At 37.1% G+C, this 20090-nt stretch overlaps 1 protein-coding gene across 1 annotated transcript in view; it reads left to right on the top strand.

The window, feature by feature from the left end:
- The window catches only part of LOC140145984 (tetratricopeptide repeat protein 4-like), a 32934-nt gene that overhangs the window by 10330 nt on the left and 2514 nt on the right, over positions 1–20090 (top strand). The window contains exons 5-9 of the mRNA XM_072167719.1: positions 4352–4408; positions 4958–5044; positions 6620–6858; positions 10916–11003; positions 16695–16777. Coding sequence (XP_072023820.1) covers positions 4352–4408; positions 4958–5044; positions 6620–6858; positions 10916–11003; positions 16695–16777 — 554 coding nt within the window. The remainder of the gene's footprint in view (positions 1–4351; positions 4409–4957; positions 5045–6619; positions 6859–10915; positions 11004–16694; positions 16778–20090) is intronic.

Here is a 20090-nt window from a genome sequence, read left to right as displayed (position 1 = left end):
CCCTTAATGACCTTTGACCCCAATTCTTTGTACAACCTTTAGACATTGGCTAAATCCGATGCAGGTATGCAAGTGACGTCATTGTGTCATGTAATTTGTGGAAGAAGCATTTTTAGTGAAAATCACATTTTGGCCATAATGACCTTTGGATGACCTTTGACCCCGAGTTGGTCATGTAACATTTGTGCCCCCACCCATTGGTCCTTGTGACCAAATATGATTACATTGACCTAAGGCATATTGCTATGATGGCTCGTTACAAGTTTGACAGAAGAAAGAAAGAAGAACTGACCAAAAACAGTACAATCGCAAATTGGAAATTTGCGATTGTAGTAATTGAATAAAATCATGGTTTGATTTAGCGAATACTTCAGGATTTATAAGGCAGTTGCAGTTCAAGCAGTATAGCATGGAATTGACGATCATAAAATAAAAGACCATTATCTGCCCCAGCTACTAGAAAGGCCTACTGGAACTACATCCTATGGCTAAGATTCTTGGGCACTTGCAGTATAGTGTTTCTAGAATATTTATTTGTGAATGTAAACTGTGATCCAATTTATTTGAAATGATTAACTTACTCCTTTATAGACTCTTGTGATTTATGTTAGTTACCAGCTATTATCACAGTAGCCAACTAATATCCTAGTTTCTTACTCATAAACATTGAGGGCTTTTAGGCATAATTTTATTAATATATAAAAACAATATATATGACATAATTAAAAAATGCATACACAATAGGCCTACATAATGGACCTACATTTATATTGCAATTTTGTTCATCATGGTTTATCACAAGGTAGTCTTGTATTCAGTATTTCTGTTTTGCATTTTACTCAGATAGCTAAATATGAATTGTTTTGTATTTAGAAACACTTCTGCAGACTTGACATGATTCTGTTTAGAAAAATATAAAACAATGTCACCATATGAAAACATTTTAAGCATTTTAAGACTAAAAATAGAATTGTCACAGTCAGTTTCCTCCACTTTTTAGACTTACAATATCATTTTAAAGAAATTTATTAGGCGAAAATACTCTCTAGAAACACCAATTTTATGCAAATTCGTTACACCGCCCGAATCTACTATTTATTGTTTGGAGTAGACCAATATAGCCTCAAAATGTTGACATTAAAAAAAATCAATATTTAAGATGTATATTTTCATAAAAGGGCTTTAAAAATTGCCCTTTTTTTACATTTTTTAAAAGTGCTAAAGAGGGGTAACATTGATGACCCCCTCCTGAAAACCTAAGACCCCAATCATTGCAATGTTAAGTTCTGTATTACAAATAAACTATGCTCTTGACAAATATTTCAAAATAAAATCCAATCGAGAAGTTGCTGATAGAAAAATAACTTCATAAACTTTGCAATTTTTCAATTGTTTTCACAGCAATTTTCCTGTGTCAAAAGCTCCAAATTAGGGGGTACCCATATCTCCCTACCCAGGGGGGTCAGGTGGGTCTAGTCTGGCATGTGGAAATATGTCATCCAGTACATCAATCTTACAAAGTATGAACCGATTTGGCCAACCTTCATGTTCCCAGATTTTGTCATATCACCTGGATCTCTCTGGCATGGACAATTAAATGGTCTTCTCACTGCCCTGCACATCCAACTTGACCATCCCTCCAAACATCAGCTCAGTTTGGTGACCCAGCGTTACTTTTATGCTCTTGATATGGACAAGGCCATTGATCAAGTGACATCAACTTGTCACCAGTGTGCTTCTCTGTCCAATGCCCCTAAGGCATTGATCGAGCAGTCCTCAAGTGACCCTCCCGATGCAGTTGGCATTTCTTTTGCAGCTGATATCCTGAAGCGTAGCCGCCAGCTAGTCCTTGTGCTGCGCGAAACCTCAACGTCCTACACAGCTTCTTGCATTGTCGAGAATGAACAACATGGCACATTGCGTGATGCCCTGATTCAATTGTGCATTGAACTTCGTCCACTTGATGGCCCCCCTGCAGTCATTCGTACTGACCCAGCACCAGGGTTTGTTCGACTCGCCAATGACAAACTTCTCACACGTTACCATCTATCGGTTGAGATCGGTCATATTAAAAATAATAACAAGAATCCTGTTGCTGAGAAAGCCATTCGTGAGCTTGAAGATGAGTTGCTCAGACAAGATTCTACAGGTGGTACGGCTACAGCATTATCACTTGCCATTGCTACTGCAGCCCTTAATACTCGCATCAGATCCCGAGGTCTTTCAGCCCGTGTGATGTGGTTTCAGCGAGACCAGTTTACCAATGAGCAGGTTCCTTTCACTGATTGTCAAATGATTCAGGCCCAGCATGCCTTATGAAAAGCCAACCACCCACACAGTGCTCATTCAAAGGCCCCATTAGCCTCTGCCTCCCCAGCAGCAGAGTTGGAGGTTGGTGATCTTGTCTACCTCTACTTAGATCGCAAGAAATCTCATGCTAGAGATCGCTACTTAGTCACTACTACATGTATCGAAGGCCCATGGTGCAACATCCGCAAATTTGTGGGTTCCCAGCTTCGGAATACTTCTTACCGTATCAAGAAATCTGAGTGCTTTAAGGTCCAGTATTATCCTGACCTGGATTCTCGTCCCTTTCCCAAGTCGTCTCCACCCCCCGAGGCTTCCGCGTTTGTTGAAGTGGTCCCTGAATGTACTCCTCCAGAGCCTCCTTTCATACCTGGCGAGTTGTCCACACCTGCTACTTGTGACCCCCTGCCCAGGAATGCTAATCACTCGCAACCCAGTTCTGAGTCAGATCCTCGCGATCCTTGCGCGATAGCGGTCATAGCTCCAGCAATACCTCCGGTTTGGTTGCACAGTCTAATCCATGTACCGGTAACAGCAGTGAGGTTAGTGAAAGTATCCCCCAAGCTAGTATGGTTGGCCCTGAGATCATGCCACAATTGCTCACACAAAGGCGTTCCGCGCGCCCTCACAAACTTCCTGAGCACCTGAAAGACTATGTGTTAAACTAAATGGACAGGTCACTGTGTACTATCACATTTTAATCCATCACCGGTGTCCTCCTATGGTCACTTCATTGAACTTTGAACTGATTTACGTATGTCATTTGGAATTCTAAAAGAAAACTCTGGAACTGACGTTTACTTCATTGAACTTTGAACCATTTTACATTCATGTTGAATGTCAGTTTGTCATTGCAGACAAAAAGACTCTTGAACTGTTGATGTTATTGACTGTTGGCACATTGCCTATTTTGAGTGTTCTAACCAACAGTGTCTTCATTCACATAAGCTGTTAGATTGGTTTCTGCAAGTCAGTTGTTAGTAGTAGTTGTTTAGCAGTGTTATCCTCACTTCCTTGTGAGGAAAGTGATTTTGTTTTTAAAAAAAAAAAAAAAAAAGAGAGAAAGAGGTAGTTACGCCAGTTGATTCATAGTTGTGTGCCCTTAAGGTGCACTGAGCCTGGATGGGCTCTCTCTCTCTGTCTCTGCACTCGTGGAAGCTACATGTGCCTGGTTGTGATTATCACATTAGATTAATCCCTAATCCTTTTATTGGCGTTGAGGTCAATATGGTATGGGGGTGTCCATCCATACTGAGTTGTGTGTCCAGGGTGTTTGTGTTGAAAACTTGTGAACAAGGTATCTTGAAAATTGTAAGGGCTACGGGAAGAAAACTTGGTGGGGGGTAGCATTACCAGAGGTTATTTAGATTTTGAGTGCCAAATATGATAATTAAGTAGGTTATTTGCATTATGAATATCAAGGAAAATAACCTTGTGAACAGATTACCTGGAGATCAGTACTGGGTTACAGTGACATAACATGGTTGGGAGAGGTTCTCGACCTTATCAGATTTTCTTTTGCATGGGGGTAAGTTTTAATTTGTGTCTCAAAGCCCCAGGGTGCAGCTTTGTAGTTAGAGAATCCCCTTTGTTTTACCTCTGTTATCAAAAGCAAGTGGTCATAAAAGCAGGTGAGACTATTGGTTGACAACCTCCTTGTTTTATTTTTGGTCACTTTTGTGTGAACATGAAAGGCAAGATTTAAAAGCTATATGCTAGCTTCCGGAGACAAAACCTGATTGCCCTAATATTGGTAAAATGTTACACTGTACAGTATTTACACTGAAGCATAAATTAATATTAAGTTGATAAAGACATATTTGGCTGTTCCAGTTGAAATCCATACACCTTCTATAGAAGACATATGACCTTAATCTACCACACAGGGGGTGTTGATTTCAAATGAAGTCGCCCCATTCAGGTAAGCTATTTGAAATTCATATTCTGTGTGTAGAAGATTAAGGTCATGTCTTCCATAGAGAGGTGTACGGAATTCAATTGCTAGTCTGTTTTGTAAATTTTGTTTTTCCTTAATGCCTTACACATAGATTCCAATGATAAGAAGTTCCTGGATGTCAGAGCACAAGCAGTCAAAGAAAAGGTTGGTATTAGCAGCTGTCTCCAATAGTAAACTCATCATCATTGTCATAATGGTCATTGTCAATGTCATCATCATCATTATCATTAGTATCATTATCATTAACAATGCAAGAGTAAATTGCAATGTTAGATCCCGTAAAGTAGAGGGGGCTACGCATTGTCGGCATGAAAAGTTAAATTAGTAAGGTTTCGAATAGAGTTTATTCCACTGATTTGGAGACATACCGCAAAATAAGGCCATAGGCCTTGAAATATAATGCTGTCAGACATAACACAGCAAAAGTTCCAAGTCAGTAAAAAGACATCTGCATGTAGCGAAGCTGAGGTAGAAATACTCGGTAATTACTCAGTTAGCCTGGTTGAGGTCAATTTTGTTTGAACCAGAAGCGAGTTAAAACACCCTGCTACACATTATAAAGCCTAGAACCCTTGTATCAATATGATTAGTGACATCATCATTATTATGATCATCATCCCATCCATGTTGAACCTAAATTATTTTAAAATCTGATTTCTTTGTCTCTTTATGTCTTTCTCTTTCATCACACAGAAAACGTTGGAGAAAGACCGAAGGAAAAAGAAAGCTTCTGAGAAGAAAGAACTCGCCAGACTGGAGAAGATTATGATGGCTATAAAGGTAATTTACATATGTCTGCCCTCCCAAGTAAAAAAACAAGGGTTAACCTGGTTTAAACCAGGATTAATATGGCTCAAACCATGGTTAAACCATATCTGCACAGGATCTGCTCTGTTTGATGCAATCAGATACTGCCTTTAATTTTGGTGGCAGACCGATACAAATATTTGCCTCCCAAATCAATGTGTGTAATATTAATATTTTTGATGCATTTGTGATTTAGAATCACAGAGAATTCTCCTCTTGTGCAAAAGCAAAAATTTGTGACGTTCAGTCATATTTTCGGAAAAGAAATTTTTGCCACCTTAACCCTAACCCTTCAAGTTGTTTTTGGCTATTGAAAAAGAAAGAAGGAATTGAAAAAGCAGAGGAGATGAACAAAAAAGAAGTTGTTTGGTATCCCCGTGTTTCGACCTCTCACATGCCAAACAGTGCATCGCCTACCAGTAGTCACTGGTATGTCGCTGCCCTGTACTTAAAGTGATTGCATCATTCCATCATGTGGGATGTATGCAGTGTGCTGTGGTTCTATATCAGTACTGATTTGGCACTGCTGCTGTGAATTTTGGAGGAGAAAACTGAAATCTTTCAAAACATGAGTGCCCAGTTCACCATATCATAAAAACATCCATTTTAACTCTATTCAGATCAGTTTATCAGGAACTGTCTCACAAATACTACTGTTGGTGTATTTAATTGTTGGACAGATTTGTAGGGCTGCTAGCAATGAGTTGGGTTGCTTTGCAAAAGCGTACACCCACTGCCTGGATACAACATGATGTTATGTGATTGGTCAATATCACAGATTGAGCTATTCCAGTTGAAATCCATACACCCCTTATGGAAGACATGACCTTAATCTTCCACACGGAGTGCAAATTTCAAGTGGGTTACCTGAATGGGTGACTCCGTTTGAGATCTACACTTCCTGTGTGGGAGATTAAGGTCGTGTCTTCCATAGAGGCTGTATCAATTTCAACTGGAATAGCCATGTTGTGTGTGCATAATATTACAGCACCATGCTTTTGGGATATGTACTTGTTGCATTCAAATGTATAGTTTCTGTCCAAAAATTAATTATACAGACAATAGCAATCAAAAGCATTTACCTCTATTAAGGGGTACTACACCCCTGTGGTAAATTTGTGACTATTTTTACATTTTTCTCAAAAACTAATACTACACTGGTAACAAAAGTTATGTATATTATTGGGGCAAGGAATCCAATTACTACACTGAAATTTCAGTGAATCAAGACAAGCGGTTCAGTAAATATGATAGGAAATGAGGTACATCCTAGCGGTACCTCATTTTCTATCAGAAGTGTCGAACCGCTTGTCTTGGGTCACTGAACTTCCAGTGTAGTAATCGGATTCCTTGCCCCTATAATATACATAACTTTTGTTACCAGGGTGTTATTAGTTTTTGAGAAAAATGCAAAAATAGTCACAAATTTATTGAGGGGTGTAGTACCCCCTTAAATGAAACTTCAAATTACAGTACTTGTTTCTTATCTATGAACTAAAAAATGAATGTTTCTTGAATTGACTGGAATTAAATCTTAACTATTCTCAGGAAAGAAACATCAGATTTGCTGCATTGCCGACTGAAGATGGGGACAATGTTGACGAAGAAGGACCCACAAGTGAAGAGAAATTATATGAGGCTCGCATAATGGCTGCCTTAGCAACCAACCATGTATCTGGGGCATCAGTTGAGTTGGATGAAGAGGGCGCCCTCAGTTGGCCAGTAAGATTCTTGTATCCAGAGTACAGTCAGAGTGATTTGATTGAAGCATTTCATGAAAATTCAAGGTTTGTAGCAGGGAGAAGTTGTGGGGACCGTTTATGTGACATGATTTGATCCACTCAGACCAAAATCCTTGTCCAGCTTGTAGGTTAAAACTATAACCCTAACCTGCCCAAGTACTACAAAATACTACTTGATAAATGCGCTGTTCGTGCACGCATCACACAGTTTCGATAGACCCGTGGCAAAGTGTCGCCGATCCCGTGCTTGGCATGCAAGGGGTCTCGGGTTCGAATCCCACCCAGAGCAAACAACTTCTTTCTTTCTTTTCTCTCTTTATTCCTTCCTTCTTTCCTTTCCTGTCGCCAAAAAGCCCCTGGCGGGTTAGGGTTAATAAAATTGTGTATCACTTGTTGGGAGTGAAATTGTACAATATAAGCAAGGGGAGTGCATTAGACACATCAACATCTCAGTTCAAGTGCAGTGTTTTGTATAATTTCTCGAACAATAAGTGATACGCATTTATTAACCTAATTCACAGGCCTTAACACATCAAAAGAACTGAACTCAGTCACGATAGACTGAGTAACGTACATTGGCAACATTTATGCTGGTATTAAATATAAGGTCTACAAGTTATAAGTTCCCCCCTAATACTTTTTAAAATAAGTCGAAAAATATTTTACGAAATGTAAAAAGGTATAGGTAGCCTTATTTGTTTTACACATATGGACTAAATTATAGTGTCACACATTATTGTGTTTAGTCACAATGGTTCAATATGTAAAAAAGAGACAGTTTTAAACAGTGTTAACGTACTTGCATCTGAGTCCATCGGAGTCAACTCTCAAACAATACAGTAGGCCAGGCTTATTCATGTGTTTGTTAAGGAAAACCTGACTGCTATGGACTCGGGTGCAACTTTTAAAACAGCCTCTTTTCTTATACAATCAACCATTGTGACTGAATGCAATGATCTGTGATGCTATAAATTGATCCACATGTGGAAACCAAATAGGGCTATACATATTTTTATAGCAATTTTCTTTGTTTTGCCTCATCTATTAGAGTCAAAATTAAAAATGGACATATCTGACTATGAAAACTAACATTTTGTGGAAAAGAAATATGGAAATGTTATAACATGACTTTAAACCATTTAGTTTTACATCACATGGGTACGTAAATTTGTGTTGCAATTAAAAAATGAGGAGCATTTTGTGATGCGAAACCAGGTAAATTGAATGCTGAAATACATTTTGACAGTATACAATACTGTCAAACGAGGGAAAATAGTTGCCCTATTTCCCGATATAAACCATGTAGTATTTGTTTTATTACATCAAACATAGGCGTTTGTCATGTAGATGTTAACTACCGCATGGTGAAATAGGTTATATCGTTTGCGATTGACCAATAAATTGACATGATTTGCTCATGAATATTCTTGAGGTGTAATATGACTACTACACCAGGCACAAAAAGAAACTCGTCAGTTATATTCATCCTTGCTGTTCAATAACTTGATAATTTTGGATTATTCTGAAATATACATTTTGTTAATTGGACTTTTCTTTCTCATCTGACACCCTGTTCGTGAACATTGAGCAAGAATTGACCAAGATATGCGCCTCCAAACTCTCAAACCCCAAAATGAAAAGTTGCAATTTTAACGATTCAATTGTGCCTGTTACACTGTGTGCTTTATTGATTGGCCTGTGGTGCTTGTGTGCAATTCAACGATGCGTTCCCATTGAAAATCGTTGAAAATGCAACTTTTGATTTTGGGGTTTGAGGCTTTGGAAGCACATATCTTGGTCAATTCTTGTTTGTTTTTCATGAACAGGGTGTCAAATGAATTGCACACAAGCACCACAGGCCAATCAATAAAGCACACAGTGTAACAGGCACAATTGAATCGTTAAAATTGCAACTTTTCATTTTGGGGTTTGAGAGTTTGGAGGCGCATATCTTGGTCAATTCTTGCTCAATGTTCACGAACAGGGTGTCAGATGAGAAAGCAAAGTCCAATTAACAAAATGTATATTTCAGAATAATCCAAAATTATCACGTTATTTCAATCAATTTTTATTTCATCCATCCATTCATATACAACAATATAATTATGATACAGTGAGTTACAAAAATGATGTATTTATATACAATAATATAATGGAAAAAAGCAACTAATTTTTTTATGAAAAACGTCAATGAGATGGATGAGGACACTGCTAAACGCAGAGCGTGAGGTGCAGTGCCCTCGGCCTAAAGTTACAACATACATAAACAACATTACCAAAAAATAAAATACACTCGGTACAGTTAACAGTTTTCACTAAAAATCGTGCACTGAGTGCCTATGGACGAGATAGAGAAAGCAAGCAGTTATGGCCACAAGGCTGTCCATGCACTGAGCACACAAATTGGAGTGAAGTGATACATAATTGGAAAATATAAAATTGATGGTAAACTAAATAATGTACCAAAAATTAGGGTGCCGACATAAAGCTGATCTGATAGCAAAAAATGAGAAACCGTTTTAAAGTAGCAATGAAACATGAATGTAATTACGATTAACTTGGCAAATATTTTCCAAGGAGATGTTTTTTCATGTGTTGTTTAAAACAGCTACCGAAGGTGCGCTTTTCAGAATTGGTGGTAAATTATTCCAAAGTAATGCACCTTGGATTCTGATGGTGTTATATGCAAGGCATGTGTTAGTTTGCTCAATATGGATATCACCTGCATGACGAGTGTTGTATTTATGCACATCACTGTTGATAGTAAAATAATTTTGATCAAGTAGGTCGTTAGGAAGGAGACAATGATAAAATTGATACATAAAAATTACAATTTGAAGGATGTACAAATCATGAATTTTTAATGTTTTAAGTGATGAAAAAAGTGGGTCAGAATGTGCTAACCAGAGTGAGTTAGTGCAGGTTCTGACGAGTTTCTTTTGCAACAGGAGAACAGAGTCACGGTGTGAATTATTATTATCAGCCCAGATAATTGCACAATAGTTTAAGTAAGGATAAACCAACGAGTTGTATAAGGTTGGCAAGGACTCAATTGGAAGAAATGGCTTAACTTTTCTGATGATGCCATTATATTTAGAGATGATACTACAGACGTGAGTAGTGTGGGACTTCCAACTTAAATTATCATCAATTAGGATCCCTAAGAATTTAGTAGTATTAACTTGATCTAATTGTTTATTATCAATCTTAACTTTAATATCAATGTTAGGATTCCGACTATATTTACTTTTAAATATCATGTAATTAGTTTTATTTACATTTAATGACAGCTTGTTTAATTTAAACCAGTTAGAAATTATTTCAAGATCTTTATTTAGCAGGGTTTCAAGGGTATTCGGGTCTTTATTGGTACAAATTATATTAGTATCATCTGCGAATAAAATAAATTTAAGTTTAGAGGAGCAATTGGGCAAATCATTTATGTAAAGGAGGAAAAGTAAGGGACCCAGGATCGAACCCTGTGGAACTCCACAATGGATGGTATTGGTGGAGGAATGTTTCCCATTGAAGACAACAATGTTATTGAACAGCAAGGATGAATATAACTGACGAGTTTCTTTTTGTGCCTGGTGTATATGAGGCAATGTGATGTAGCTGTCTGTATGTAACATGATTTTGCCTCAAAAATGAGTTACAAACTATGTTATGGGTCTTCATAAAACAAAGTACAGGTATGTGCAAAAATGGTTCACTAAAAGTTACTGAGTGTTACATCTCTAAATGTGCTATTCCAGTAGAAATCCATACACCCCCTATGAAAGACATGACCTTAATCTTTCCCGCAAGGAGTGTAGACTTGAAATGGAGTCATTGGCTATTTATAATACAAACTCCATGTGTGAAAGAGTATCAGTAAGGTCAAGTCTTCAATACGAGTGTATGGATTTCAATTGGAATAGCAGATTTTGTTTGTCATTATCTTTAACAGTTGTGTAACTGTTGTTGCTGCTCTCTATTTGTCGTAGGTTTGTTTTGTTTTGTTTTATTTTGTTCCCTTTGTTTATTTATATTTGTTGTTTTCTTTCTTTGTTTATGCAGCTTATGCAGTAATTCCAAGAACTTTATCTTTCTTTATTTATAGGTTTTTAGATCATTTTGAAATAATGTTTGGGGTGGATGAATCTGTGCCATGGGATGAAGATAAGGTCTACACTCTAGAGAATTTACAGGTATGACTAATTAGGTCCTAGTATTGTGTGATTGTTTGATTATGCATGTTCAATTTCCCATCGATGCACACTGTTACTTACATCATACTTGCATTATGGACCTATAGGCCAACTTTATTTTCAACTGTGTCTATGCCCAAAGGATGATTTAAGCACTTCCCAGCAAGTCTTGCGGTTAGCACAGCTGTGTGAGTGAACATGACACCACTGCCGGCCCACTGCATACACAAGTGCATGCTTAAATTTGAATTTGGGCAGATATATTTACAATAAAAACACCTTCAAAAAGTTGGTCGATTTCACATTTTATGTTATCTACAGAAGGTGTGAATTATCCTTTATGCATACATCACTTTAGATCTGAAATCGACCAAGTAATAATGCCACACACACAATTCTAAAACAACATCTTTTGCACAGAATTCAATAGGATTTGGAAAGTAAAGTAGCAGTTGAAACTCTAGTGATAATACTTTTACAGTGCATGATGGGGCTTCCTTAAATCATCCTCTGGTCTATGCCAGTGCCAACATGAAAAACAAGAACTCTATTTAACCAGCAAACACAAGACAATATTAAAACGTTTTAAACATATTAAATATTTTGGGTTTTGGTTTTGGTAAAGATGTTGAAATATTTAAAGAAATGTTGGGTTAGGCCAAAAACAAATTGTTTACTTGTACTCCATCAACCGACCCAAAATTGGCCCTTTTTAAAAACATTTTTTTAGTTTTAGTTTATAATTTTAATGGTTTTTTACACAGCCGTGAAGCCGTGACGTTAGTCACGGCTGTGTCTTTTTTCTTACAGGTTCTTTACACAGCCGTGACGTTAGTCACAGCTGTGTCTTTTTTCTTACAGGTTCTTTCTTCTTTCTTTCTTCTGTCAACCATTACATTTGCTCTAGCACTCACATGCTTACATCGATTTTGACCTAACTTGGTCACAATAATTATTGACCATGCCCCTACATGTCACATGAAACTCATGGGGTCAAAGGTCACATAGGGGTCACAGGGGTCAAAATGTGATTCCAATTAAAATGCATCTTCTCCCACAACTTCGTGGGACAAGCGACCCCACTTGCACACATGCATTGATATTACCCAGAGTCTATGTGGTGTACACAGATTGGGGGTCAAAGGTCATTAAGGGGTCACTTCCGGTATAAAACGAAAAACCTTCAAAAATTTTTATTAGCTTTAAAACATAGCACAGTAACGGTATGTTCACATATGATCTGCAGTCACCCAATGTATATGTGGTATTTTTTTTACTTGGGGTCAAAGCTCATTAAGGGGTCACTTCCGGTATAAAAAGACATACTTTTAAAAATGCATCTTCTTCCACAAATTATGTGGGACAGAAACACCACTTGCACACATGTATTGTTATTACCCAGTGTCTATGGGGTGTACACAGATTTGGGGTCAAAGGTCATTAAGGGGTCATTTCCGGTAAAAAACGAAATATCTTTAAAAAAATTATAAGCTAAGTAAAACACGGACAGTAACGGTATGTTCACACGTGATCTGCAGTCACCCAATGTATATGTGGTATTTTAAGGGGTCACTTCCGGTATAAAACGAAATACCTTTAAAATGCATCTTCTTCCACAGATTCTGTACGACAGTGACGCCACTTGCACACATGCATTGTTATTACCCAGTGTCTATGGGGTGTACACAGATTTGGGGTCAAAGGTCATTAAGGGGTCACTTCCGGTATAAAACGAAAAACCTTCACAATTTTTTATTTGATAAGAAAAACATAGGACAGTAACAGTATGTTCACACATGAATTGTGGTTACCCAATTCATATGTGGTATTTTTTATTTGGGGTCAAATGTCATTAAGGGGTCACTTCCGGTCTGAGACGAAAAACCTTCAAAATGCCCCTTCTGCCACAAATAACATGGCAAAGTGATGCCACATGCACACATACATTGACATTAGCCAATGTCTATGGGGTTTTCATATATTTTGGGTTCAAAGGTCATTAAGGGGTCACAACACGGCTGTGTTCGTGGTCTTAGACCACAGCTAAGTCTAGTTCTTTCTTTCTTTCTTTCTTTCTTCTGTCAACCATTACATTTGCTCTAGCACTCACATGCTTACATCGATTTTGACCTATCTTGGCCACAATGATCATTGACCGTGCCCCTACATATCACATGTAACTCGAAGGTGACGCAGGGGTCATAGGGGTCAAAAACGTGATTTCAACTAAAAATGCATCTTCTCCCACAACTTACGTATGACAGCGACGCCACTTGCACACATGCATTGTTATTACCCAGTGTCTATGTGGTGTACACAGATTTGGGGTCAAAGGTCATTAAGGGGTCACTTCCGGTATAAAACGAAATACGTTCAAAAATTTTTATTAGCTAAACAAAACAGGACAGTAACGGTATGCTCACACATTAATTGTGGTTACCCAGTGTATATGTGGTATTTTTAAAAATTTTGGGTCAAAGGTCATTAAGGGGTCACTTCCGGTATAAAACGAAATACCTTTAAAATGCATCTTCTCCCACAAATTACGTAGGACAGTGACGCCACTTGCACACATGCATTGTCATTACCCAGTGTCTACGGGGTGTACACAGATTTGGGGTCAAAGGTCATTAAGGGGTCACAGAGATGCCAATCCTCCGATTTTTTTTGTATTTTTCCCAAAAAATCAGATTTTCTAAAAAAAAAAAAAAAAAATTGTTTTTTGTTTTTTTTTTAATTTTCAAAAATATCTTTGGCCAAAAAAGCTTATAAAGTTATAGGTTCTAAATTACTTGTTATTCAAGGTTGAAAACCATAGAAATACTGCTACTTAAAAAAAATTGCCAATTTTATTTTACAAAGTTGGATAAAGTTGTACATTTTGATTACTTTTGCTTCTATTGAACAGTCAGGAACACATTGAATTAGTATACATTGCTAGCTGTTCAGTAGAAGTAAAAGTAATTAAAATGTACAACTTGATCCAACTTTGTAAACATAAATTGGCAATTTATTTTAAGTAGCAGTATTTCTATGGTTTCAACATTAAATAACAAGTAATTTAGGCATAAACTTCTTTTTTGGCCAAAAATGTTTTTTTGAAAATTTAAAAAAAAAATAGGGGGGGGGGTCAAAAATTTGATGAATCATCGTTTTTATATTGCGCATTATATATATCCATTTCAGCCATGTAGGCCATGTTATTAGGCCAAAAACATACTTAGGAGAATGTCTCTCATGTACAAAAGTATAGGAAACTGAACATTTAAAACCACTTTTTTGGGATGAAGGAAGCATTTTTTCAAAAAAGTCTAAAACAGTTTTTTATGTTAGAAATGGCCTTTTGGGGTGCTAATTCTGCTAAAATTGCCTGGGCCTAAGTACCTAATTTGCATATTTCATGGTATAATTTTGATATAAAATTGGATCGGTTGAGCCCATATTTATTGAGTCGAGCTATGAGTTTTAAAATATTGGGACGAGGCGTAGTCGAGTCCAATATTTTAAAACTCATAGCTTAGACCAATAAATATTGGGCGTAAAGCATCAATTTTATCATTATTATGTTTTGGATCCAATATTATCACAACTTGGATCCATCAAAACATAATAATGAGAAAACGAGCCTTGAAGAATATTACATGTATAATAGATAGTCTTCAAGGCTTGTTATCTAGGCTTGTTTTCTCAAAATAACCTTATTTTTTAATCCATTTGAATGTAATTTTACCCTCAGAAATGGTGTCTCCTGCAGTGTAAAATGTGTACAAACCCTCTGGCTTCCACGGGCTTCGCCCCCTCGACCCCCACCGGGGCTTTGCCCCTGGACCCCACCAGGGGCCCCTTAAGCGGGCCCCTGGACCCCCGGCCGTGGGGGCGAGACTTCGGTCGCTTCGCTCCCTACGTTCGCAACTTTCAGATTTTTTTTCACAACCCATTGGCATCTCTGGGTCACTTCCGGTATAAATCGAAATATCTTCAAGAAAATTTCTTAGCTAAGAAAAACATAGGAGAGTGATGGTATGTTCACACATGAATTGTGTTTACCCAATGTATATATGACATTTTTTATTTGTGGTCAAAGGTCATTAAGGGGTCATTTCCGTATAAAATGAAATACCTTTAAAATGCATCTTCTCCCACAAATTACGTGAGGACAGTGATGACACTTGCACACATGTATTTTTATTACCCAGTGTCTATGGGGTGTACACAGATTTCGGGTCAAAGGTCATTAAGGGGTCACTTCCGGTATAAAATGAAAAACTTTCAGTTTTTTTATTTCCTAAGAAAAACATAGGAAAGTAACGGTATGCTCACACATGAATTGTGGTTACCCAATTCATGTGTGGTATTTTTTATTTGGGGTCAAATGTCATTAAGGGGTCACTTCCGGTACCTTCAAAATGCCCCTTCTGCCACAAGTAACATGGCAAATAGATGCCACGTGCACACATATGGGGTTTTCATATATTTTGGGGTCAAAGGTCATTAAAGGGCCACAACACGGCTGTGTTCGTGGTCTTAGACCACAGCTAAGTCTAGTTATTACTTTTTCTGTGTCTAAATTTCATTTCAAAGCTAAATTTGGCCAACAACATTTCGTCGTCCGTATTCCATAGTGGCGTATAGTGTGGGCGCCGCGAATAAACAACTTTTCGAGAAAATCGGGTTTGAAGAAATGCCAATTTAAAATCGAGTTGTGTAAATCAGACATTCATTATATTTTGTAAATGATGTGAAATTTCTGTAGTAAACTAAATAGATTTTATTGTTATATATTTTCAAAAGAAATAAATACATACTATTGCTGGCAAACTGACAATAAAACTATCGTCACTATGGAAAAGCGAACAAAACGCAATACCCTAACCTTACGTTAACCGTGACGCCACCTCGGTCGCCGTGTAATCCCTATGGCGTTACTTTTTCGTCGTTCAGTATTCCATAGTGGCGTATAGGTCCGATACGCGTACGCCACTATGACATACGATGTTTTTCATTTTTGCCGATATTTCATAATTATAAAATGTGTGTAAAAAGTGGCGTATAGTCGATACGCCACTATGGAATACAAAAAATGTCACTTTGTAACCATACGCCACATTTAATTAATTAATTAGCTAATTATGACTGATTTTCAAAAAAATGACCAAAAATCACTATACGCCACTATGGAATACAGCCGACGATTTTTCTGATAACTTTGGAAGGTCACCATACAGCTCTTTGTTTGTCATATGTTGTTTCCAGTAGACATTATGCATAGCCCTCAGCAGTCTGGTATAGCACACTATTGTGTTTTGAGACAGAAAATCACACTGAAAGTGAAAACCATTTTCATCATTACTCTTGGCAATTTTCAGTATGGCTATTTTCTGCGCAATGAGCATAGACCAGGGTATTCATCTCCATAACAATAGTATTGTGCAATATATTTCAGTACGATTAGCACCATTTCAGTGGGATAAATAGCCACTCGTTTTCAGAAGTGTTCAGTCCATTTTTCAGTGTGATCGAGGAATGATCTGAATCAACAGAAACCTTTGAAGTGCTTTTTAGTGGTACATTATCTAATGTATACTTTTTCAGTGTTACTCTGCAGTTTCAGTGTGATTTCCAGTTTCACTATCTCATTTAGGAGCATAAATAAACATAAAGTAATTTTTATGTGTTCTTATTCTGTTGCAGGTGTACTTTGAAGATATAGCCAAACGAGAGCTGGTTAGAGTGAACCCCAAAATGACTGTGAAAAAAGTTTTACAGAATGAAAGGTAAAGGTATAGCTTGTAGTAAATGTTTCATTTGAATGAACACAGTTGCCAACATTACAGCAGCTGTATGTGTTCCGACCATGAACATATGCCACATATTTATTTCAAAATACAATGGGAACACATGGTTTTGGATACAATAATAAAAATGTGACACAATCTGGTCCATAGAGGCCAAAGGAGGTCTCTAATCATTACAAATGTACCGTATACAAGCATTAGGCTATCATATACTGAAAACACTAATGGCCTAACATACTTAGTTCTGAAGTTCTAAAGTGTTGTGATGTTTATTTTCTTCTGTATTTTATTGTTTTTTACTTCATACTTTTGCTTTAATCTCAATTTCAAATTTGCCGCCTTTGGTCTATGGACCAGATCGTGTCGCAAATACTAACCAATCATAAGTGAGTTGGCATGGTTGAATTCACTTCCACGTTATGCACATGCAAGCTTTCATCACACATTGTACGTGGACAATTGTCATGGTGTTTAGCAGCTGTGTTCATTCAAATGAAATTTCTACTATGTAGTACATGTATGTGTGCATAAAGTATGTAAAACAGGGATACATGTACGCACGGTTTTCACAGTTTGATAATCTGCATGATAAGCTCCTCTTGAACGTCACAGAGATGGAGAGATCATAGAATTTATTTGCCATATTCTCTCTAATTAACCCCCCTGGGTCGCATTTTCCAAAACAGGGTCGTTAATTGAATCTATTTTTTGCAATGATAAATCCCATCTGTATTACTGCCTGGCAGTCAACAGTGGTGCTCACAAACAAAATGGAATACTGTAAACATGGTTAAAACAATGGTCACACACATGCATATCGTGACAGTGGCGTTCGCATGCTTGAAAATAAGGGTACTAGGGTATTTCCGGCATTAAAGGAACAATGATTTTGTTTTAAAACTAGCAGGGAAGCTTTAATATGCGAGAATACACATTTATTTACTACATTGTAACTTTAAAATCAGGGATACTCCCGCAAAATATCCCCATTTGACAACAGTATCAAATAATTATAAAGATGATGCTAGAGGCATTATCAGCTATTATATAGTAAGCACATACAAACTAAATATGAATTCTACGCATCCAAGGATGGCATGTGAATGGTGAGTGGGTTGGGGGTAGGTGTACCTATGATGAAGATTATTGATGTCCGCAATTTCATCGTTTCGAAAACATGCCACTGTTCACCTCCCTAAACCAGAAAAATACAGCACTAATTTTTTGGGATAAAAAAGTATTATTCTGTTTTGCCAAATAAAACATGTAGCTAAATCCTAATCTGTTACAGTAAAACCTCATTATAACGAAATCTGATACAAGAAAAACCCTGTTATAAAGAAGTATTTTTCCAGAACCAAGATACAAAATTCTTTTGTTATTCATTGTTTTTACAACACTGATATAACGAAATTTGGATATAAAGAACTAATTTCTCTGTCCTTGACAACTTCGTTATATTGAGTTTCCACTGTAGTTAGTTTTAACTGCCAATCAAAGTCAAATTTGGTCAATTTTTGTAAATAAGGAAAACGCATTTTCATATCTTTTTAAGAACCAATTATCAAATATAATATAAAAATATTTACTGCTCATGTGGGATATGGTAAAATCTATTGGTCCCCGAGGTGAATTGGAGACCGTGGGCCTACTATTTTTCAGAGACCACCAGGTCGAGGGAAAATAGTAGGCTCACGGACAACATGACCTGCTACACATGAATACTCAGAAACCGGTACTGAAATTCCGCGTACGTGGCGAGTTGCACCGACCACTAGGAACTGCGACAGGCGACACGGCAATGAGGGTACATGCTCAGAGGGAAATAGTAGTACTATTTCCCGGGGAAATAGTACTTCCAATAAGTACCCTGTCCCTTCATCAATCAGCTTTTTGACTACTTTGCAAAATGGTTAAAACTATTTTTGGTCACATGATACTCGTTTAACCGATTAATGAAATGAGAATATATTAATCAAGAATATAACATAAAATATTCAAAGCATGTTCTAACTCTTAGCCTATACTCAATATGTGTACATCCATATCAAAACGATGCACTTGTCGGCTGCTACATGTGTCTCATTTCACATAATAGCTAGGAATACATTGTAAATACCAGACTCATATCAAGTGTAGGTCACTTCAAATCATCCCTAAGTGAAATTGTGTAAGGAATGTTCTCTGTATTCCTAAACCATGTGACTTGGGATGATTTGAAGTGACCTCCACTTTGAAGATGAGTCAATTGTAAAAAAAAAATATAAATTGCAAAAATATTAAATTTGCCAGTTAGAATTAACTAAAAGATTAGGATGTATCATGTTTCATATTGCAAAACAGTGTAATTAATCTTTTTAATTCAAAGAAATTAGTGCTGCATTTTTCTGCAATAGGGAGTACATCTTTTGAAAGAAAGTGAATTGGTGAGTTGGTAAGACATGGATTTTTTCCTGTTACATTCTAATAAACTGTGTACACACAACTAATTCTGGACGACGATGTCCACTCACGGTGTGGCACTTACCTCAAGAAATCTCAAGTAGGCTAACAATGCATCGAGCATAAGAGGTTTCGCAAATTGTCTCCGGGAGAGGCAAGATGTGAAAGTGATGTCACACACAAACCGTTAAAATATAACTGCAACTTTGCAAGCTGGTGTAGTATCAGGGTAACTTGACTCTCTTAACTTGAAAGTTAACATTGAAATCTGTGATGAATGGCTGCTGATTCCTGTTAAAACAGAAGGTTTAATTTTGTGTGTGATGTCAGTTTTATGTTTCATGTGTTTGGGGGGATTTTCACAACCTCCCTGTGATATACCATACCGTTACCCTGCTATAAAAATTTTATAACTCATTTATTTGTAATTTTGAGAATAAGTACAAAATATGGTTCAAGCATGCATCAGTTACATAATCACCCTCAGCCCTCGAATTTAGTGGGCAGTGGGGATGGGCACCCACGGCAAAATGCCATGGGTGCCATGGGTTAATTCAAGGGCTGATCACCCTAATTATTTCTGATTATTCCATTTAATTTGTCTCATTGTTGTTTGTTTGTGTGCAAAGATTGGTGAATAAATATGTTTAAATGTATCATTCAACCATGTTTTGTACTTGTTCTTAAAATTACCAAAAAAAAGTTATTGTAGCAGGGTGATGATATGGGGGTTGTACAGGGTCAGTCCATGATTTGCCGGGAGTGTCATGATTCGAAACATAGTTGATGGGTGTTGCTTGTGTCCACTGTTTTTTTCATATATTCTATAGGTGAAATAGAATACCCTTTA

Source organism: Amphiura filiformis, chromosome 2 (assembly GCF_039555335.1).
Source record: "Amphiura filiformis chromosome 2, Afil_fr2py, whole genome shotgun sequence".
In the NCBI taxonomy this organism is placed as follows: Eukaryota; Metazoa; Echinodermata; class Ophiuroidea; order Amphilepidida; family Amphiuridae; genus Amphiura; species Amphiura filiformis.
The sequence above is the reverse complement of the archived record's forward strand: the minus strand, read 5'-3'. Positions and strand labels throughout refer to the sequence as shown.